Consider the following 21691-nt stretch of genomic DNA (forward strand, 5'->3'; position numbering starts at 1 on the left):
GTAATCTGTAGGGTTAATAACTGTTCATTGCTTGAACATGTTTGAAATATTTGATTTTAGGTTTAATTCTGCTGCTGGCAGCCTGTTAAAGAGGAACTGTGCTATCATCTGCTGGGGAAATGTTGCCGCACCCTACCATCTCTCTCCATCCAACCATCAGTATCGCTGAGTCGGCAACATAGAGGAAGCAAACCAGCTGGCCACGGGGTGTAATGTGTTCCAAAGTGAAATGATTGCCTGACTGCGGATTCTGTACATTAATGCATATTGGTTTGGCTTGATCTTCATCTGCTAGCCAGCTCTGTCAGATCCTGCAGGCTCACCCAATCTTAAGGACAATTGACTAATACTTTTATTTAAACACTTTACTTTTCGCTATTTCAACTGCATGTTTATATGATTATACGCTTTTATCATTGAACACGTTTACATGCACACAATACGCTGATAACTACCAAAAATCTGTTTATTGAAATAACTCAATTTACCAGTTTACCTGCAAATCAGTAACCTGGCAATGCAAGTAAACTGCGTTTACAAGACTGGTTTTTTTTTAACAAAAAACAGGTTATTGCCGGGTGGTGATAAGCATCCATGAATTTCACTCAGTGAATTCGCATTTGGCTAAGCCACACCCTAGAATGTAGATTGACCAATCACAGCGCAGCCAAGAACGAACTCCCACAGTGGTCCGACACTTTTTCACAGCGCTACCATTGACTTTAACACAGGCGTCTCATATTTTTGGTCTCGGCAGGCTATTACCATCGTAGTTTTATCAAAAATATGGTTAAACGTTGTGCCTGGGGCATTTGTAACACAGATACGCGTTTCCCAGAGAGGTTGGAGGGAGCGTCCGTTTTTTTTCCCTTCCCAAAACCGAAGTCAAATCCTGACAAGTGTCGTCTAGCACACGCTGCTAATAAATACAACGTTATACTCGCGTAGTCCGTGTGCTTTGTAATAACGATTATAGAAGTGAATAGAGACCTACCCAGCTTTGCATGAACAGTGTTGCTCCTTGATATTGTTAGTCCCAGCCTCCGTCTCGATTAGTAGGATATGCGGTGGTTCATTTTTTGACTGTGACCGGTATGCTTTTGCCTCTATTTGGATGCCTTGTTGTTCCTTGCGTTTCACCTGTATGTCGTGAATATAGCCTTCGAATGTATATTGCAGCCCCTTTTTGCCTACTTCTATCGGACACTTTATTTGCTGCTTTATAAAAGTTTGATAACATTTTAGCAGGAAGAGCTGTCACAGCATAAGCCATGTTGATACCAGAGCCCAGATGAAGTTTGTTTGTCGGACGTAGCAACAGTAACTAAGGGGGGCGGGGCTTAGCCAAAGGCGAATTTTATGCGTTATGTGTGTTGTGATGTTACAAAAAAAAGCTTTTAAAAAAACCCCAGAGTATTTCAAAATGTCAGCGGGAAACTTCCACACAAAAACACATTTTTTATTTTTTAGTTGGGTCAAGAAAAAGTCAGAGTTTGCGATATATTTCTCCTCCCCTACAGCGAAACACTAGCTGTGGCTGGATGCAGTTAAATCTGCCATGTAAGGAAGCTTTCCTGCCACATATCACATATGCGCACCTCAATAAGCCGATAGAACGCAGGTCAAGGTGTTTACATTCTGGGCGAAATTGGGGTAATGGGCAAAGATCTAGCTCTGTCGATCGGTTTATTCTTAAGCCAGTTATGCTGATAAAGGAAAACAGTTTACCACATTTACATGGCCACTGATGATGATGATGAATTTTATTTATAATGCACTATACATTTGACATCAAATCTCAAAGTGCTTACAAAAATCAAATAAAATAGAAACAAAACAAAATTATAAATAAAAAAACCAACACGCAGACACTTAAAATACTTTAAAATACTTAAAAATACGCTTTTCTAAAAAGATAAGTTTTCAGTTCTTTTTTAAAAACTTCCGTAGTCTTGGGAGCTCTGAGTTGTTCTGGAAGGGCATTCCACTGACGAGGAGCGGATGCTTTAAAAGCCACTGTCACAAACTGCTCTGAGACAAGAAGGTTGAGGATCCAAAAGCAGTATTTATTGAACAGGGTAATCCAAAGACGTAATCCAAATCCAGGCAAGGGTCATACACAAACAAGCAATCCAAACAATAACAGAAAAGGGCTGAGGCAAGGAGAGAAATCCGAGGGGACAGGCAGAGAATCAAGGAAACTAAGAAACAGGACACAAACACCCTCAGAATTGCAGTACTAACACTAAACAAGACTTCACAGATAATGAATGAGAAAACCAGGCTTATATATGGGGTGAGCTAAACAAGATAATGAGACACAGGTGAATGTGATAATGAATGAAGAGCCCGGGCAGTGAGTCATGGGAGATGTAGTTTTTGAGGGAATGACAATAGTCTGATGTGGAGTGCCCTCTGGTGGCTCTTAAGGACACTCCAGGTGGTGACCGTTACCAGAGACTATTTATATATTTATATAGAGACATGCCACTTCATCAATCCTTAATACAACTATATAGGGAAAACCTGTAACGCCAAAGATGGTGGTTGTATGCACATGTCCCGCCCCTCCCGCTGGAAAGCCAATCGTCTGCTTTTAACAGTCAAGCCGGGAAACGTTTAAGCCTATCGTCTGGTTCCACTGACGCATGCGCACAGTTGAGGTTTGCGACAGCGCAAAATACGTTACTGTTTGAAAAGGCGGCAGATTTGATATGCAGTGTATGTGCAACATGTGTAAATATCAGACATCAGAAGTCTCCCGCAGATTGATAGCGGCTCCCTGTCTGATGCCCGCAAATTAGTTCAAATCTCCCGGAATCTAGAGCGAGCGAGCAAGAGCTCGCACATACTGTGCTTCAAACTGTGTAGCGCGCGCATGACAGAGGGAGAGAACCCTTGCGCATGCGTAGTAAAAGTATAACCTTTGGGGAAAAAGGCGTTTTAAACCTTATTTTGGGGCAAAGTCATCAAACCTTTTCAGCGATTTTTATCATAATTTACTGCTGTTTCTATACATGCAGTTTTTATGTCCCGGTGACCAGTGAAAGTGCAGTTCTGACTCTCTGCCCATTCATTTAGATAGGTGCCTGGTCTTGTTAGTCCGAAATAGCTGCCCGGAGGCGTTGCCAAGATGGCGGCCGAGTGGCATGACTTGCATTAAAGGACTTTGCCGTTACACAGCCCCCCCTCAAAGAAGAGGCTTCCAGATGCTCCTAAAATTGTCCAGGAGGGAGGTGGAGCGGACCCGGGGGCGGGATGGAGGGCCAGGCCCGTGGAGCGGAAGAGGGCCTGGAGACTGAGGCAGAGCAGGCTCTGGTGGCTCTCAAGGGCACTCCAGCTGGTGACCGTTACAGCCACACACGTTGTCGGCTTATTAAGCATAGTCAGTTTAAAAACATGCATGTAAACAAACTCACTGTTTTTTACTGTCCAGATAAAACAGTACTACTTGTGATGGACTTGGACTAAAAAACCTGTTTTTAAAAGTCATTGGGCATCAGCTAATTTTGAAGATACAGACTGTTTGTGTTGCAGTATTAAACTGAATAGTTTGATGATCCAGTGGTCCTGATGCCTGCTGAAGAATGAGAAGATGGAACGAGGTGTGGTGAGGATGAATTACAGGGGCTTTGATGTCATCAAGAGCAGATCCAGAGCCTGTCACTTGACTCGCCTCAGTGCACATCGCCTTATGTAACACTGGTCACATGACTTTTCTGGCCATGGAGGTCCATGATCTAGTGTGATGGCCAATAGTGAGGGCAATGTGAAGACCAGGGATGTGAGCTCCAAAATTTCAGTGTCAGTGATATATAATCATTAAGTGACCAGACCAAACCAGAGATCTATAGATGGATATGCTGTATTGCCGGTCGCAATACAGTTGCTTCCTTAGTTGCTAAGCTACTTAAAACAAAAGAATGATATCTTTTGTGCCTTTCGTCTGCTTCCTTCATCCCCCGCAGTGGTAGAGACATCTGTCATGGCACAAAAGTGAGTAACCATGAACTTGCAGAAGTGATGAGATCATAGAGTTAAGGCAGGCTCACACCACATGACTTTTGGCTGGATTTTGCTTTCGCAGACAGATCAAAATCCTCGGGTCACGGCCAAATCGGTGCTCGTTGCTGTCGCTGATGCTCGTCAAATATGAGCATGTCGGCGACGTGATCTCGTGTCACGAGCAATCACACACGCTGCGATATTTTCAAACCTGTTTGATATAATCGCCACGTGATATTTTAGTGTGAACGATGAAACAACATGGTAAACTGCTCTAATGATATCATGCACCTTAATGTACATGAATGCAATGTGACAATTTGACAATTTAATTAAACTAACAAGAAATATATTTTTAAACTGTAAATAAGTGGTATTTGCAATATACTTAACATTATGATATAATTTATTTACCTGAACAGACATGGACAGCCAGCCCATGTGTATTTCTGCCCAATTTTCTTTTTTTGTCTCATCTTTTTTCTGCACATATGAGCGGCTCTCTAATGTCTTACGTGAATTTGTATGAGAAAACGTTTTTCCGTTGTTTCCGCTTGGCCAAAGATTTTGTTTGTGCATCTTATCAGCGTTGTGTTGTGTTAATATGAGCACTTTTAAGACAAGATAAGGACAGACAGACAACAAGAAAACTTGTGAGAACCATGTAACTTTATGTAATCTCATAGTTCTGTAGTGTGAGCTTGCCCTTAGATGGATGTCTCCATGTACCTTTGAGGGAGTACATGAATAGAATCAGTTTCTCTCTGATGAGGCGTTTCTGCTGGAATGTGTGTGTGCTTGTCTTTGGCATATGGGCTTCACCAATCTCCTGTAGTCTTTCTTCTTTCTTCAGCCTTTTATTAGTTTGGGTCACATTCACACTCACCGGTCACTTGGGTACACCTGTTCAAATGCTCGTTAACATAAATAAATATCTGATCAGCCAATCACATGGCAGCAAGTCAATGCATTTAGGCATGTAGACATGGTCAAGAAGACTATCTACTGAAGTCCAAACTGAGAAAGAATGGTGATTTAAATGACTCCATTTATGGTGTTCTGTTAGTCCATCATCTTTATTTTTTTGCTCTACATTAGGTTTGGTGCAGTACAATCTCTCTGCAGTTTGGTGTTCTTTACATATAAGTGAGGGACAGTGTGTATTTTACAGCTCTTGTGATGGTAACAATATCAGACTTCAGCCAAGAGGACGACTCAGGAACCCACACCAACACAGAAAAGATAGAAATGGGCATCATCTGTCAAACTGCATCCGGGGATACACTGATGTTATTTGTCCAGACAGCTGTAAGACATTTTATCTTATATGTTGTAAGATAATTTGACACATTAAGTAATACCACCTTCATTATTATTGTCCTTTTAAAGGATTTAATATGGAGCATAAAATACAATGGATACAACAACATGGATGCATGTATACAAAGGATATAACAATACATAATGAAATAAACTTCAATGTTTTCAATGTAAAATCTGATATGTTACCCCGATTTCTGTTTTCAGCAAGCATTGAAGCAAGATCTCAGACAGATTTTGATGGTGGTAACAGAGTTAATCGTTTATTTTTAGGGGGTCTGAGATGGAATATCGTTTAGGCGGGCTTCACGAACTTAGAATTTGTCCTTACCTCATTGACGATGCATTGTAAGTGCATTAATGTACTGTTTTTACAGATTATTTTTTGTAATAAGTAATCGACACGTCAAAGATTCTGTATAAGATTATAACATTCCTTTAATGGCATATATACAGTAGTTGCTGGTGTTGAAGTAAAAAAAGTGCTGTATTAGATGCTGGATGACTGTATTGTAGTTATAAAGAGAATATTAGTGGATTATATGATTAGTGGATATGTTCTTATGGGACACAACTATATGGTTAATGAACCTTCAAGGCATATTTTTGGCTTTGAGCACAATCTTTTGATTTGGAGATCAAAGCACATGTTGCTTTTGCAATTTTAATGTGTCTCAGTAAAGTGCCATTCTGTTTTTGACAGACTCCTCCTTCTCACTTAACGTGGGGTTTATATCTAAGATATTCCTTCTGAAGATCCATCTATTCATATATCGGTTTGCAGTACTAGTTTCCTGCTGTTCCAGGAAAATAAAAGATTATTTATGTTGTGTAAGTTTAGATTTGATTAAGTAGTTCTCTTGGACAAATAAAAAGACAATTAGTACTTACTATAAATTAATATCAATAATAAAGCTAATAGCAAGATGATTTGTTCTTGGAAGAATTTGATGATAAACGTTTGACCGCATATTTAAATCCCTGACTTGCAGTTTGTGAAATAAGTTTTTTTTTTTTTCTCAGGAGGAACTTCTGAGAAGCAAATTTGCTCTCCATTATAGTTTGTCCCTTTTTTTTTCTTCTTTTTTTTGACTATTGATCCTTTCTCCGTTTCTCTTTCTCATTCCCAGTCATAGATTACAGTAATCACTTGACCAAGATGTAATAGTTCTGACTCTGAGGTTGTCAGCTTCAATAATTCTGCTTTTGATCTGGTCTTGTTCAGATCTGCACATGTTCAGTCGACTGTATTTCTCAGCTTTACAAACACTGTGAAGTCTGCATCAGACCTGTTTACTGCACTCTTACAGGACTTGGTTTCATAAGTGTCACATCTGCCTTGTCGCCTCTTTGTGATAATGTATGAAGCGACGGAATATAACTTGTTATTCGTGATTTCATGTTCCTCACAATGCAAACTGGGAACTGCCTTTTTCTGTGCCATGTCACTGAATATTAAGGTGGAATTCCTAGTATTTTACTTGTATCATTTATCATTTCATAGATTTGTTTGGGGTTGGTAAGATTTATAGATGTTTTTAAAAGAAGTATCTTGTGCTCTGCTCACCAAGGCTGCATTTATTTATCAAAAATACAACAAAAAACAGTAATATTGTGAACAGTAATATTGACAGTAATACAGTCGATATTATTACATTTTAAAATAACTGTTGAAATCATGAGAAATCATTCTAATATGCTGATTTGGTGCTCAAGAAACATTACTTATTAACAAAAACTGTTGTGTTTAATATTTGTGGAAATTTCATTATTAATTTAGTGTATTGTATAGTGTATTGTGTAATTGACAACATTAGTGTATGATAATTACAGTACTGTAATTTTTAATCAAAAGGTCTGTTTTTTAATTATGTGGTGGAAGAAATATTGCAGTGATACACAACTAAGTACTCATTTATCTTACCTTTTTATCTTACCAGTCATTTAAACTCCCTCCCTATCCCATGAAGACATTCATGCTTACCACATTCTCCTTGATAATGTGTCATTTCACTATTACTATCCCTCTATTTTTATGGCTGTTAAGGTTTTTCCAACCCTTAATCATGAGATATTAGTAAAACTATCAGCTTCTGCTTGATGCACTGCAATGAAAAGTTATTTAAAACCAAAACATTTCAATACAGGCTAAACCTATTTAGATATAATAATAAAATTACTGAGTGCATAGTATAATACATGTTTGTCAGTATTGACAAGCAAGAGCAAATTAAGGGCTTCCTTTGTTTAGTGGATTTGTGGGAATGACAATACATTGATAGGTATTCGCATGTGTGTGCAGGGTTCCGCCGATTCCTACACTAGCAGACCGTCTGACTCGGATGTCTCTCTGGACGAGGAGCAGGGCGGCAGGCAGGAGAAAGAACAGCAGGCCACCGTTCAGCTGGAGAGGGCAAAGGTCAGACTGTCTTAACCAGAGATATATCTGTATTTATGCCTTTTTTATTTTTGAATTATCCAAATTGTTAAAGGGTTCCTGTTATTCTTTTTTACATTTTCAGCTTTCTTTAGTGTATAATGTTGAAAATATGAAAAAGGTCTGCAAAGTTACAAAGTCCACTCCAAAGGGAGTTGTTCTATATATCAGTAAGCACTGTTTCTGAGACGCCTCAATTGTAGTCTTAATTTTTCTTCCGGGAACATTCACGTCACAATATCCATCATTTAAATAATTCCCATGCAAAACAAGGGGCACGGCCTGGTTGAGTTGCGTAAGTTGTGTGTTGAAACTCACGGTTATGACTAATCGCAACACACTGGTCCAGCCGACCAATCGGAGCACATTGTGCTTTTCGGAAGTAGGGGCTTTATTGAGGCAGGAACAGAGCGTTTCTGACAGACTGAGAAGAGAAGTGCTGCTACAATATAAAATATGTGAAAAATGTTTTTTTTTTTTTTTTCTTACATTCATGAAAACCTATTCTAGTAGACTCCAAAAACAAAATCAACACTTTGAAAAAGGGCATAATATGTCATCTTTAAAATGTTTTCTGATGCAATTATCTGGTTGCTGGAGAACCAAATTTGTAGTGATTAAAACAGCACTGATATGCCATTCATCACTATGTGCTTTACTGTATATCTATCTCAGGCCAAGGCAGTGGCCTTCGCTGTGAGAACAAACGTCAGCTACTGTGGTGCCCTAGATGAGGATGTCCCTGTCGCTGGCACTGCCATTTCCTTTGATGCAAAAGACTTCCTTCACATCAAGGAGGTGACGAAGGCATTAATATAATGAGAGCCTGTCTAGCTGTCTTCACATATTAGAAAGTTTATAAATGGACTTTATACACATTCCTTTGTCCTCTCTGTATTTCCACAGAAGTACAACAATGACTGGTGGATTGGGCGACTGGTGAAGGAAGGTTGTGATATCGGTTTCATCCCCAGTCCCTTAAAACTGGAGAACATTCGCTTACAGCAGGAGCAAAAAAGGGGCCGCTTCCACGGGTAAGACTGGAGAACATGAGAGTAATGATTGTTACACCAAGCCTTATAGGTGAAGTATGTCTTTTCTGCAACATTATTGGCACCTAGCGCAATAATGGCACTCACACCTCCCCCAACTCAAACATCACAAACAGCTCTTGAGGTGCAAAGATATGTATTATTGTCAGGGTTTGGGGTAAGGGATGAGGCGAGGACTCAAGATGAGTTATGGGCTTTATTTAACAATAAAAATAAAACAAAAACAAATAAAACTCCCCCGTGGGGGAAAACATGACTGGCCGCTGGACTGGGCAGGGAAGGCCAGGAACAGGCAAGGCACTCAGGAAACACATTACGGGAACATTAGACAACGAGCTGGCACAGGACTGCAAACTCAAAGAGAAGAAATAGGAGAAGAAATCAGGAGGGTAACAAGGGAGAGCAGGTGGGGCAATCAATAATCAGATAACAAGAAGAGCGGGGTCAAGACAATAGACGGGAGAGCGCATGGCACATAGAAACAAACATGACAAAAATAAAAGCACATTGCCGGTGAACTCAATCACAAGCCACGTGCTCAAACAAAACAGGGCACGAACGCACAGTCAACCGACTGTGTCCACACAAAACATGACAACATGAAAGCACGAGGCCGAAAATAAACACGAACGTGCTACACTGAACACAACACACACGGACAGAAGAGGGTATGACTCAAAACAGCATGCTGGAGCATGAATCTCCGAAACCCTGATTCCAAACTGAAACCAAACTAGACCAAAGTGGGGGGATCCGAACACCACGCTCCAGTCCACACACAAAACAACTCACACAGACAGAAGAGATTTCCACTGTGTAATTCCAAAAGCCAAATTCCAAGATGATTACAAATACCCTTGTACCTCCTCATTGTTCGCTGCAGCGCTGTTCTATTTTGAACACAAGATAGGTATTCATGGGCCAACTAATTTTGGAATTGGTGCAATGTCCTTTCATATACTTGTAGATATTTATTTAAAGAAATGACACATAAACCCTTTGAATGAGATGTTGCATTCTCTTTTTGAGTCACGCTGTAGTTATACCTCACCACTCTCTCTGATAGTGTTTGAAGGACAAAGGCATTTATACTTCATTGCTGTTCTTTCCTTAACAAAGGGGGGGAAGTAGTGTTTCTAAAATAAGGATCAAATAATAATAATTTACTTGCATTAAATATAACAGATGAAATGTATACATTTATAGCATACACTATTCTAGCTGCTAACATCTTTTTCTTGATACAGACTGCCAAAAATGTACCCAAAATTAGATTAAAAATGCAAAACTTGATTTGATCGTATTGCCACAAAATTTCACACAAAATGTAATTAAAAACAAAATGACTCTTCATTTCTGAGATAGCTGGACTCTGATTAGACATGCAATGTGATAAGCTCACATTTTTGTATTAAAAACTATTATAAAAAAGTAGGTATAGTTGGTATAATATACAGTATAATAGTAGTATATCATATATTATGTATGATAGGGACCTAAGGGGTCACAAGAAGGATCACGGTGTAAACACAGAAGCGATTTTGGTGTCCAAAAATATGTTTTTAAAGTGGATGTGCAAAATGTGCAAATAAATATGGTTAAGAGAGTAAATAAAACTAAGGTTATTAATAAAAACAGTCTTAAAACTAGAACTGCTAGGTACTAAAAACAGTTCCCTCTTCAGCAATTCACTGCGCTCACCAAGCACTACAATAACCGTGTTCAAATTTACTCTAAAACCACCTCTTGCTGCTAGTGACAGCCATCTTAAATACACATCTTTCCTGCTCTTACTAATTGGAACATACCGTTTTTAAAGTTAACTCTTGCCTCACCATATGATAAATACATAAATAAATACATAAGATGATTAAGAACAAGAGTGAAAACCAACATCAGTAAACACAATAAAAAAGGATGGATAAAGCCAAAACATACACTTGCAAAAACATTTCCATAAATTAGTTAATATGAGCGTTTCCCTAGGTTCGTGCTTTCTTTTTAAGGCCACGCCCACTCAGATAAAACAAGGAATATAAACCAGCGAACCCCACGTAAATATTAAAATATGCATAAGAGCAGTTCGAACACAATAAAAACAGTGAAAGGTCTCTCCATCACATAATGTCTGTTACTGTAATATTAACTCTAATTTGCTCTTTTCTTTACTCCGCGCCCACAGGAAGTCCAGTGGAAACTCCTCCTCCAGTCTGGGTGAAATGGTGTCAGGTAGCTTCAAGCCCAACCCTGCTTCTGCAGGTCAGCTTCAGTCTTTACCCTTACTAAAGGGTTCCAGATCACTTCAGATTTACAGGCTGATTTTATAGCAATTTCCAGAGAAATTATGGAATGAATTGATTTTTTTACAATAGCAGTGATTATGGAACATTTATGAAATGTATTAAAAACCATACAGAAGAAATGCTAGACATTGAAATATGTTGAATTCTTTTTTTTATTTTTTATTTTTCTTAAATAGTAGATGTACATCTGATTTTGATGTACAGTATTTGGTTTTGTGTCTGATTTAAAAAATCTGCTTTTTAAAATTCCTCTTTTTCACCATCCCAGGTAAACAGAAACAGAAAGTGGTGAGTTCATTGTATTTCATTTGTCAATTCTATAAATTCTGTAAAATGGCCCTATTATTGTTACAGACTGCTGTTTCGAGCCATTGCAGGGTTTTTCATGTAGTAATCAATATGGGGTTATTGTAGTGCAAATAAACAGAATATTATTTTGCGTCTAAATTGCTGTTATATTGCAGGCCGAGCACATTCCTCCATACGATGTGGTCCCTTCCATGAGGCCGGTGGTCTTAGTTGGCCCATCACTTAAAGGATATGAGGTAGGTCTCCCCAATCCCTATGGTGTGTGCGTGTGTATATTTAGACATGGTAACCAAGGCACCACTTCTTAAGCAGCAAGCGAGAGGGGATGTCGGTTTGTCACTGAATAGCAGTCATCATCTCCAAGCAGAGTTGCCAAGGCAACAACCTTCTGGGTACAACATGCCAGTCTCAAAAATGGAGCATGGTTTGAAATTAGAAACAGAAAAAAAACAACCACCATCCCAGAAATCAGTGTGACAAGTGTGTTAGCATGCACCATCTGAATATTAGAGATGAGATCTCAAGGCATGCAAGGCTTGAAGCGTATATCATGATTGATCTGTGAATGCTAAACGGCTGTTTGCTCATTTAATTTCTTTATGCAAGCATATACTGTATGTCATCTGCTCCTTCACAAACTTTATTTAAGACAGACTGCATATTTTGGTTGTTTCCTGGCTAGATGCTGTTGAAGTACAGTAGATGTTTCCCATTGCTTCTTAACTCTTTTAAAAAAAGCATTGTTGTTGTTGTTGTTTTTTAAGTTGCCAGCTACCGCCAGCATTTTTGATCATTTCCCAGAATATTTTGTTATATGAATATCTGACCATGCAATATATCAAAAGAAAGAATAGTCTCTGCTTTTAAACAAGAAAACCCAGTTTTATTCTAGCTTTATGCATTCTTTTTTATCAACACTTGAATGTGGGTAAGTTTCATTAAAAAAGCAACATTTTGAGCAAAAAGCTGAGAAAAATTGTGCTTTTGTCAAAAACTACGTCTGGGTCAGATTCAAATGATCAAAACATTGATGGAGTAGATAGAGTCCATCGACACCTCAAAGCTTCACAGTCTTATAGCTCGTCCTGGATCAACATTTCATTCAGTAACATTAGGCAGTTTTGATTTATATGCTGTTTAATGTTGATGATCGCATTATTTTACATATGCATTTTTGTTCCTTGTGTTTACTCTCCTGCCCTCATGGGTTTGAACACAGGTGACAGATATGATGCAGAAAGCACTATTTGACTTCCTGAAACACAGGTTTGAAGGCAGGTGAGGGTCAACTTTTAATGTTGTGGATTTCGAATACCTTTCTTGTCAATGTGATAATTTCACCATATTTATTTCCTAATTATAGGATATCAATCACAAGAGTAACTGCAGATATCTCTTTAGCCAAGAGATCTGTGCTGAATAACCCTAGTAAGAGAGCCATCATTGAGAGATCCAACACCAGATCCAACCTGGGTATGTCAGCTCCTTTTTACAGTTATTGCCATTGGGCATTTAACTAACATAAGTTAGTTTAATGGCATAGTTCACCAAAAATGAAAATTCAGTCATCATTTACTCACCCTCATGTTGTTCCAAACCTGACTTTCTTTCTTCTCCAGAACACAAAAGAAGATATTTTGAAGAATGTTGGTAACCAAACACTTTTGTTTCCTATTGACATCCATTGTAATTTTTGTCCATACAATGGAAATCAATGGGAACCTAAACTATTTGGTTACCAACATTGTTCAAAATATGTTATTTTGTGTTCCAGAGAAGAAAGAAAGTCAGATTTGGAACAACATGAGGGTGAGTAAATGATAACCGAATTTTCATTTTTGGGTGGAGTATCCCTTTGATTAAATATTTCCTACTAGTAAATCAGCATGTTCCCAAATATCCAAGTTTCCAAGAACTAAGATTCCCATTAAGTTATGAAAATGTTTTTTTTTCTTTCTGAAAGTTCTCTGAATGTTTAAAAAGAATGTAATAAATAAATAAATAAAAAAATGTTTTTTTGTTATGTGAATGTTGAGGAAACATCCAATTTGATTATTTTTGCATAAATAATGGAAACGTTACTTTTTAATGTTCTCTGAACATTCTGAAACATTTTTAAAAAACATTAGACGACCGTCCAACTAAAAGGTTTCCGGAAAACCTTTGGGTTGACATCCTGCTGACACTTGGTTTTTGTGAATTTTTCCTCTTTCTGACAGCGGAGGTTCAGAGTGAGATTGAGCGAATCTTTGAATTGGCAAGATCCCTTCAGCTGGTTGTGCTGGATGCCGACACGATCAACCATCCAGCCCAGCTCATCAAGACTTCTTTAGCTCCCATTATTGTCCATGTCAAAGTGTCTTCTCCCAAGGTAAAAAAAAAAAAAAAGTTATCAATAAAATAATGTTTTTTTACCATCCCCTTTGCATTTCTTTAACACCGATTTTAAAGAAGTATTAACAGTATCTGTTAGTTGAATGATGTTGTCTCTGTCTTCAACAGTAATATTGTGTGTGCTTGCAGGTATTGCAACGGCTGATCAAATCACGTGGGAAGTCTCAAAGCAAGCATTTAAATGTACAACTGGTGGCGGCAGACAAATTAGCTCAGTGTCCTCCAGTGAGTATCCAGAGTAATCTGAACATAGTCCGATTCTTCTCTGTTGAAGACAGTGTTCACAACCCATTTTACTTTCATAATCTGACATGTACTACTCTACTTTCTATTTTAATATATTTTTTAAATGTAATTTATTCCTGTAATCCGAAGCTGAATTTTCAGCATCATTACACCTGTTTTCAGTGTCACATGATCTTTAGAAATCAATCTAATATTCTGATTTTCTGCTCAAGAAACATTTCTTATTATTTTAAATGTTGAAATATTTTGTAACATTATACATGTCTTTGCTGTCACTTTTAATCAATTTAATGCATCCTTGCTATGTATTCTTTTCTTAGAATAAAAAAAAAAAAAAAATCTTTCTAACCACAAACTTTTGACTGTGTATTTCTGAGTGAAACATTTATTTATTGGGACAAGATTTTTTTTTTTTAATCTTTAATTGGGATTTCATTGGGTTGTGAAAAGTGGACGCTATGTGCCAAAAGGGAGGGAGGTGTTTGGATGGAAGACATTGAAAATTAAGGATGTGACATATCATAAAACATTGACTAGGTTGCTGTTCCTGCCCCATTCCAGGAAATGTTTGATGTCATTTTGGATGAGAACCAGCTCGAGGATGCATGTGAACATCTGGCTGAATTTCTGGAGGCCTACTGGCGCGCAACTCACACTTCCCTCAGCACCCCACTAAACCCTCTGCTGGGCCGCAACCTGGGCTCCACTGTGCTCTCACCGTACCCCACAGCCATCACAGGACTACAGGTGAGTGAAGGCTTGGGACTTAGCCAGAAAATTAGTTTTGAATATTTCAATATGCTAATTAGAACGTGTAGAAACAGCTGATACCGGTGACCTTTCAACAGAGTCAAAGAAATAAAAACAGCAATCACATCAGCGACAACTCTCCAATGGAGCGACACAGCTTGATGACTTCCGATGAGAACTACCACAACAACGAGCGGCAAAAGAAGAGTAATAACCGCCTGTCCTCCAGCTCCCAGCAAAGTCGAGACCACTACCCTCTTGTAGAGGAGGACTACCATGATCCCTATCAAGACGCATACAAACCTCACCGCAACCGGGGCTCCCCTGGGGGCTACAGTAACGACTCGCGGCATAGACTCTGAACATCCAAACCAGTACAGCCAGAGCTATGAGATATCTCTCATGTAATTGTGTTAGCTCTCTCTGAAAATGCAGTGCATTGCGTTCACTCTTAACTAAAGGCAAAATCCAAGCACCCGGTCCATCTATGTAAGGCAGTTGTTTGCAGCCATGAGCATCTTTTGTTACTGTAGGCAGTTGGGGGTGCTGATTTTATCTGCAATGCTTGAGATAAGATGCTCTCCGGGAGGAGTGAGAACTATAGCACCATATGTTCCATCCAATTTCTCCTAGTTGAGGCTTAAGCTCTGCATCTAATTGCTAACCAAAGCCCTGCACTGTCTATATTCGCAGGAGTCTTTGTGGTGGCATGCTAATTTTCACCCTGAACTAGTGCCGGCATGCAGAAATGCTCAGCGGTGCCAAGAGCCAATCAGCACAGAGCCTTTTTGCATGATTTCAGTAGCCAATGGAACTGTCATGCATTTACTGGTCTGTTTCTTCCTGTCTTAGTATATTTTTGGTGGCCCAGAGTCAGACAGCCTCAGGTCCGGAGCAGAAAGCTTCCTAGGTGACCAAATCTAAGAGGTTTCTTTTCCCCTGGTCTTATTTTCGTAGTGATGCTATCCCCAGTCAATGTCATCAGACACTTTTCAAGCAGAATACAAAATGTTGCAACAAATTGTCCTTTTTTATGCACACCATAATGCCTATAGTTCGCTCAGCGCTTTCCCCAGGCCTACATGGGAGATGCTGGCTGCGTCCGAAAGCTTAAAAACGCTGCCATCGGAGGATGCATTCCGAGGTAGGAAGGCATCAAGGCAAGGCTTAATTTCCTGTTTCGTGAGATAGCTTAATCTGATTGATTTTTGAAGGCAGGGAGCATGTATCCTTCGCTGCCTTTGATATCGCACAATACTGTGCGTTCCATTCGTGACAGCTGAGAAGTAAGAAATAAAGATGGCATCTGAAAGTTGCGGTTGGTAGTCAGTTTGGGTGTAAATCTACTTGTGATGTCATTTCTAGCGAGAAATCACTAATTGTAGCGATTCAATATTTGCTTAGTTATCACCAAAGCTTGCTCTATTATGCTGTAGATCATTAAACCGTTACGCTGCCTCAGAAGTCTGTCCGAAATCAGTTTTGTTAGGTACCTTCGTGTGCAAACGCTGCCTACAAAGTCATTGCCTGATAAGGCACGAGGCAACTAGTCAGCTGCCTAAGTTTTCAGACGCAGCCTCTATTGCAAAGAAATTAGGCCAGACAAACCGTATCAGGTGGATTTATCACTTTAAAGACTCAATTATTTGGTCAAATAAAATAATTCATTATATCTATATTATTTTCTTTATGCTATATAATCATACCTTTTTTTTACTTTAATTATATATATATCATAAAATGATAACTTTTTTTTTCTTTTGTGAAATGTTACCTGAGCATGTTTTGTGAGATTCTCAGGAGTTTGGTTTGAGCTGCCTATTACATTCTATTTTCTGACTGAAATGGCACAATACTGTGTATCATAGACATATGTGGCAGCTGAGTGGAGATCCATTCTGTCATTGAGTCATGATAAAGTTCCCCTGCCCTATTAAGCTTTATGAAACAGTCATTAACTATTATGACTATTACTAATCTTGAACTATTTAGTGCGTGCCTGACCAATAGTATAGTCTCTGGTTGCTGTAGGAGGTACGGAGTACTAGAATTAAAATTGGACTTTAGACAAACTAAGATACAACGTACAAGCTGTAAAAGGAAATGCATTGTTTTGTCACGGGTTGGCTTGCAGCACGCATGGTGAGACTTAGGAGTCATTATCTATAAATATGTAACACTCAGCAAACCAAGGTAATCCATAAAAGAGAACTGACAAAGTACTGAACTGAAAAGGGAGTATATACATCGCAAATATAAAGATGCACAGGTGATAATAATATATAACCAAGGAGGAAACAAACGAGGACATAATCAGTAACCAAGGAATCTGAAACTAAACAGTTCAGGGAAACAGGAACTAAAGGAAATGAACCAGAATATTAAAATAACCCTGCGTCCGAATATGCCTACTTCCATGCTATTCATTGGCGAAACACTGTATGTGATCCGAGTAGTATGTCCGAATTCATAAAACAGTAGGCGAAAAGTACCTGGATGACCTACTATTTCCGGCGAGATTCCGTAGTGCGCGTTTGATGGACACTTTACTATCCCATGAGGCCACGGGAGAGGATTTATGAATGGCAGTGAAGCGATGCAACTGGCGCCGTATGTCACATGACAATGACGAAATGGTGGATGTAGTACGTTCGAATTTCATTCATACTACATAGAACATACATTTTTAACCGTTGCGAAGTAAGTTTCAAACCAAATGTAGTACCTACTATAATGTATGCGATTTCGGACGCAGCTTAAGAGTACATAACACAAAACACAGCGTGAAAGCTTTATCTGTAAAACATGTTTTTTCTTGAATGATTTTCATTGGGCCTGTTTGCAAAAAGCTGTTCACTCACTGTATTTCTAAGTGCTCATTTGATCAAATCATGCGTTCTGCCTTTGCATGTGCAAAACTACTTGGTTGTGCTGATGGTTTATGTAACTGACTTTTTCCGATTTTATTTTTCTTATTTGACAATTGTCCATCGCATTGTTATTTGTCTTTTTGTATTCATTGTGATAAATGGCTCCAGACAATGCTTCTATTTGATGTTAGCACAGTTATTTAAATGTTGTCTGGATCTTGACATGTGCATTTTTTCTCGACTCGTTTCTTGGTATTACAAATCACAACAGTTCTGCGATCTGGCTTGATTACCTTAATTGTGTTGTGTTGTGTGTGCGTTTGTAATGCACAGAGAGAGAACAAAAGCAGTGTTGATACTTATCCTTCAGTGGCTTCATATAGTTGGTTTAATCATATCTGAGTGTTAATACTAAATGTTTTTGTATGTGATTGGTGTGGAAATGACTGGATTGACCCAGTTTCCATTCTGCTTTAAGTTCTACCTGAGAGCATTTAGCCTATATGAAGAGGTAGCTTTGATAGTAATAAACTACTGGATTTGCTATGTGCAGAACCAGTAAGAAAGAAATGATGTCTGTCAGTAGGCTATTTTCAGAATATACTGTACGTAGCATTAGATAACATTCAGTGAACGTTTTTTAAACGTTTCTTACTGGATTTGAGGGGCGAGTAGAAGTCGATGTAGTTTGGGTAAAGTGTCCTTATTCTCTGATCACTGCCACCCCCATTTCCCCTGCCCACCTCCATTATCCATGTGCAATATTTCATAAACTATTATAGAAAAAACACAATTCATCTGTCCTGTTTAAAGCAGGTTATGTACCACTCTCTGAGTCATGTAGAATGTGAGGATTCACACTATAAATGGGTTTAATTGGGACCTTATTGGGCTGTTACTGGGAACCAGTTGACTAACAGTATTGTTATGAAATTATTTATAGTTAAAATTACAGTTGACTGTTGAATCGTGTGCTTAAAATAACAATCTAGACATTATTTAGTCTATTTATGAAACCTCTTTCTATTTGAGGACATTGTCAAATTAACCAATAGTTAATATATATTGTTGTTTCCAGATGTACATAATTTTTTGGAGGTTTTTATTTTTGTTTTTGGTAAAGAAACACATTTTTGTGTATATGCCATAATTACATCTCAAGGTCCTTTGGTCTACATTTTAAATTTAAATCATGTTTGGTGTCAGTATTGTAGCCAACACTCAGGACCAGCATTGCTTTATATATATATATATATATATATATATATATTCAATTTCAGTCAAGACATCAAGACATTCCCTGTTTGTAACTTTATGCCGTAACTTTTTAATAAGGTATTTTCTTTTTCTTTTTTACTTTTGCAAACAGAAAGTTTCTTTCTGTGCCTCTTTGAGAGCTCTGGGGATGTATTTAAATGTGTGTTAAGCATATTCATCCTATATTTAGTTTTAAATGTCATTCTGTATGTGGTTAAATTGTTCAACAACTGATCAGACCTAATTCATTTTGTAAAAACAAATGATGTACTTCCTATAATCACACCACTACCCCGGTAAAACCATGGTGAATGAGTTTCACTGACCCTTCCATCCTGAGAATCGATTTTTTTGTTTTGTTCCTCAGTGAAAGTTCTGTTTCATGCAACGGCATGTTGGTAAAGGACGATGAGAAATTAATCCAAAATAAATGACAGCCATTTACTATGCAAATGTGTACAGTGCTGCATGCTAATGCTTTACCTGCCTCTTACCTGCAACTTAATAGCTTCAAATGGAATTGTGGGTATTACTTGTGCAGGATGGTATTTGAGAGTGATGCAAAACTGCATGCATAATATTCCATTTGCATCATCAGATTAAAGAAACACTATATGTTTTTTGGGAAATAGATGTGTAAAGAGAAGTAAGTTTTCTTTTGTAAAATAAATTTGGATGTAAAAGTCTTGTGATGGTTTCATTTCTGTTTTTGACCCATTGAAAAATCAGTGGCAGTAAACCTGTGACCAGGATCTTACAATCTATATTTCAGACCTACTTCAGTCAATTATTACAATTTATTGAATGTAATTAGTGACATCTCTTATTTTCATAATTTAATGGAAAATGTTTAGCCTCCTCTCTTCTGGCAAAGAAATTGTAGCTTCTAGTAGCGCCATCCTCTGGGCTGACTGTGCAATTCCAGATGCTGTCATTAAAGCAAAAGAGTGGCGTGCAAAATATTCTGAAATTCATTACATTTTTCAATAAACTTGTGCTGATGTAATGAATTATTTTATATTAAATTAGAAAAAGGGAAAATAGTATTTTCACTTGTGCCCTCCACTATTAAAACATGTATTTATTATACACAGTACATTTAGCTGGTAAAAGTAGCATAAATACATGTACTTTAAGCCTTAAAGCACAACTTTCATCATAGAATGAACATTTAACAGTCCGAGGTTAGATTACAGGTTGACTGGTTTTGTCGTCCCACTGGGTTCTGGATGAGCTTCTGGCTCTTTTGAGGTGCTGGGCTTGACCACCTCACTCGGGGTCCGGTTCTGTTTCTCCCTCTCCAGAGCTTTCTCCATCTCTGTGTAATAATCCAGGGCTTTCTGCACTGGGTCAATAATGTGTTGCTGTTAGAAGGTTAGAAGTAAGTGTTAAAAATATTTGTACATGATCCAAAGAACTGCATGAAGGAATATTCACATTTTCCACAGAACAGGTTTTCGCGATTAAAAGCAATATTAGACAACATCGCATCAGAAATTTGCATTAAAACTGCAATTTGGACGTTCAAACCGTTTGTTAACCGTTGAGGTCCACTATATGGAGAAAAATCCGGGAATGTTTTCCTCAAAAACCTTCATTTCTTTTCGACTGGAGAAAGACATGACTATCTTGGATGACGTGGGGGTGAGTAGGGTAAAGGAAATTTTCATTCTAAAGTGAACTAATCCTTTAAGCCAGGATTATACCCTTAGTTCAATTAGGACATTAAAGTGGCTTTAATAAATGTGCCTTAGAAAAAACAATTATGGGTATTCTTATTCTCTAATACATCAGTGGTAGCCTACACATATTGTGGTGCATTATGGATTGAATGAGTGCACTCGATAACGTCCACTATTGTTTCGGACACCACTACAAATGGATGTCTCCTCAAATAGCCAGTATGTAACTGCGGTATATAAGGGGCGATTTCAGAAACAGTCGAGAGTGGCCCTCCAGGAACTGAGTTTGACACCCCTGATTTAAGGCAAGATACCATAGGTGAAAAGTATAAAATCAGAAATAGCCTGTCAACAGTAAATAAAAAAAAAAATGTTTTAACCATGTTTTTTGGAACAATTACTTACATAAATCAGGTGAATGATACATTAACAAATCCCTCCGTCAAAACCTTGAGAATATATGATGAATATAAAATAATGAAAACCAGCCCAAAATCTTTCCCTAAAAATGTTGATTACCTGATTACCTCTGAAAGTTATGTCACAAACATGTTCCTCTGGGAACTTCCTCACCTCCAGACAGGGGAACAGGTTAGCCAGTTCGATGAAGAGAGGAAAGAGAACGAAGCGTATGAAACCAGTCTGAGAAGACGGTTTGGTCACTTTGTCTCGATCCATGAACGGGGTGACAGGAAGACCTTCCAACTTCTCCATGTCACTCTGGACAAAGATGTCAGTTTATTGTTTAAAATGAAATTTGTACATGACACTGGGAGAGGTTTGATTATTATACAAAGTGCATAAAAACCAGATGTTAGCCATATTTACAGTACCTGATTGAAGAACTCCTGCAGCAGACAGTCCAGCCACGGTTCTGCCACATCCATGGGTCTGGCCTCATTGGAGATGTCACTTACTTTAATAATGATCATCATCAACTGCGAAAGAGGCAGCCGGACAGGAAGTGCCTTAAAGTGGATCATTGTCAACAACAGTCCTAAACTCTGAACACTTATTGCAGCTAAACTAGATTTAAACAACATTTTTCGTTTTCTGAACATAATGT

The 21691-nt window shown here is 38.3% G+C and overlaps 2 protein-coding genes across 3 annotated transcripts in view; one reads left to right on the forward strand and one right to left on the reverse strand.

The window, feature by feature from the left end:
- The window catches only part of cacnb4a (calcium channel, voltage-dependent, beta 4a subunit), a 34512-nt gene extending 19251 nt beyond the window's left edge, over positions 1-15261 (forward strand). For both annotated transcript variants that reach the window (XM_056263182.1, XM_056263181.1), the window contains 12 exons: positions 7628-7744; positions 8438-8560; positions 8669-8796; positions 10997-11073; positions 11386-11405; positions 11582-11662; positions 12646-12704; positions 12790-12899; positions 13646-13797; positions 13950-14045; positions 14628-14813; positions 14915-15261. In XM_056263182.1, the coding sequence (XP_056119157.1) occupies positions 7628-7744; positions 8438-8560; positions 8669-8796; positions 10997-11073; positions 11386-11405; positions 11582-11662; positions 12646-12704; positions 12790-12899; positions 13646-13797; positions 13950-14045; positions 14628-14813; positions 14915-15178 (1413 nt within the window). In that variant the 3' untranslated portion in view covers positions 15179-15261. The remainder of the gene's footprint in view (positions 1-7627; positions 7745-8437; positions 8561-8668; positions 8797-10996; positions 11074-11385; positions 11406-11581; positions 11663-12645; positions 12705-12789; positions 12900-13645; positions 13798-13949; positions 14046-14627; positions 14814-14914) is intronic.
- A 4808-nt stretch (positions 15262-20069) lies between these two features.
- si:dkey-219c10.4 (high affinity cGMP-specific 3',5'-cyclic phosphodiesterase 9A) overlaps positions 20070-21691 on the reverse strand; it is an 8945-nt gene continuing 7323 nt past the window's right edge. The window contains exons 12-14 of the mRNA XM_056263232.1: positions 21459-21563; positions 21199-21345; positions 20070-20307 (exon numbers count right to left, since the gene is read on the reverse strand). Coding sequence (XP_056119207.1) covers positions 20134-20307; positions 21199-21345; positions 21459-21563 — 426 coding nt within the window. The 3' untranslated portion in view covers positions 20070-20133. The remainder of the gene's footprint in view (positions 20308-21198; positions 21346-21458; positions 21564-21691) is intronic.

The sequence above is a fragment of the Rhinichthys klamathensis genome, unplaced genomic scaffold (genome assembly GCF_029890125.1).
Source record: "Rhinichthys klamathensis goyatoka isolate OS25496 unplaced genomic scaffold, OSU_Roscu_1.1 h1tg000201l_1, whole genome shotgun sequence".
In the NCBI taxonomy this organism is placed as follows: domain Eukaryota; kingdom Metazoa; phylum Chordata; class Actinopteri; order Cypriniformes; family Leuciscidae; genus Rhinichthys; species Rhinichthys klamathensis.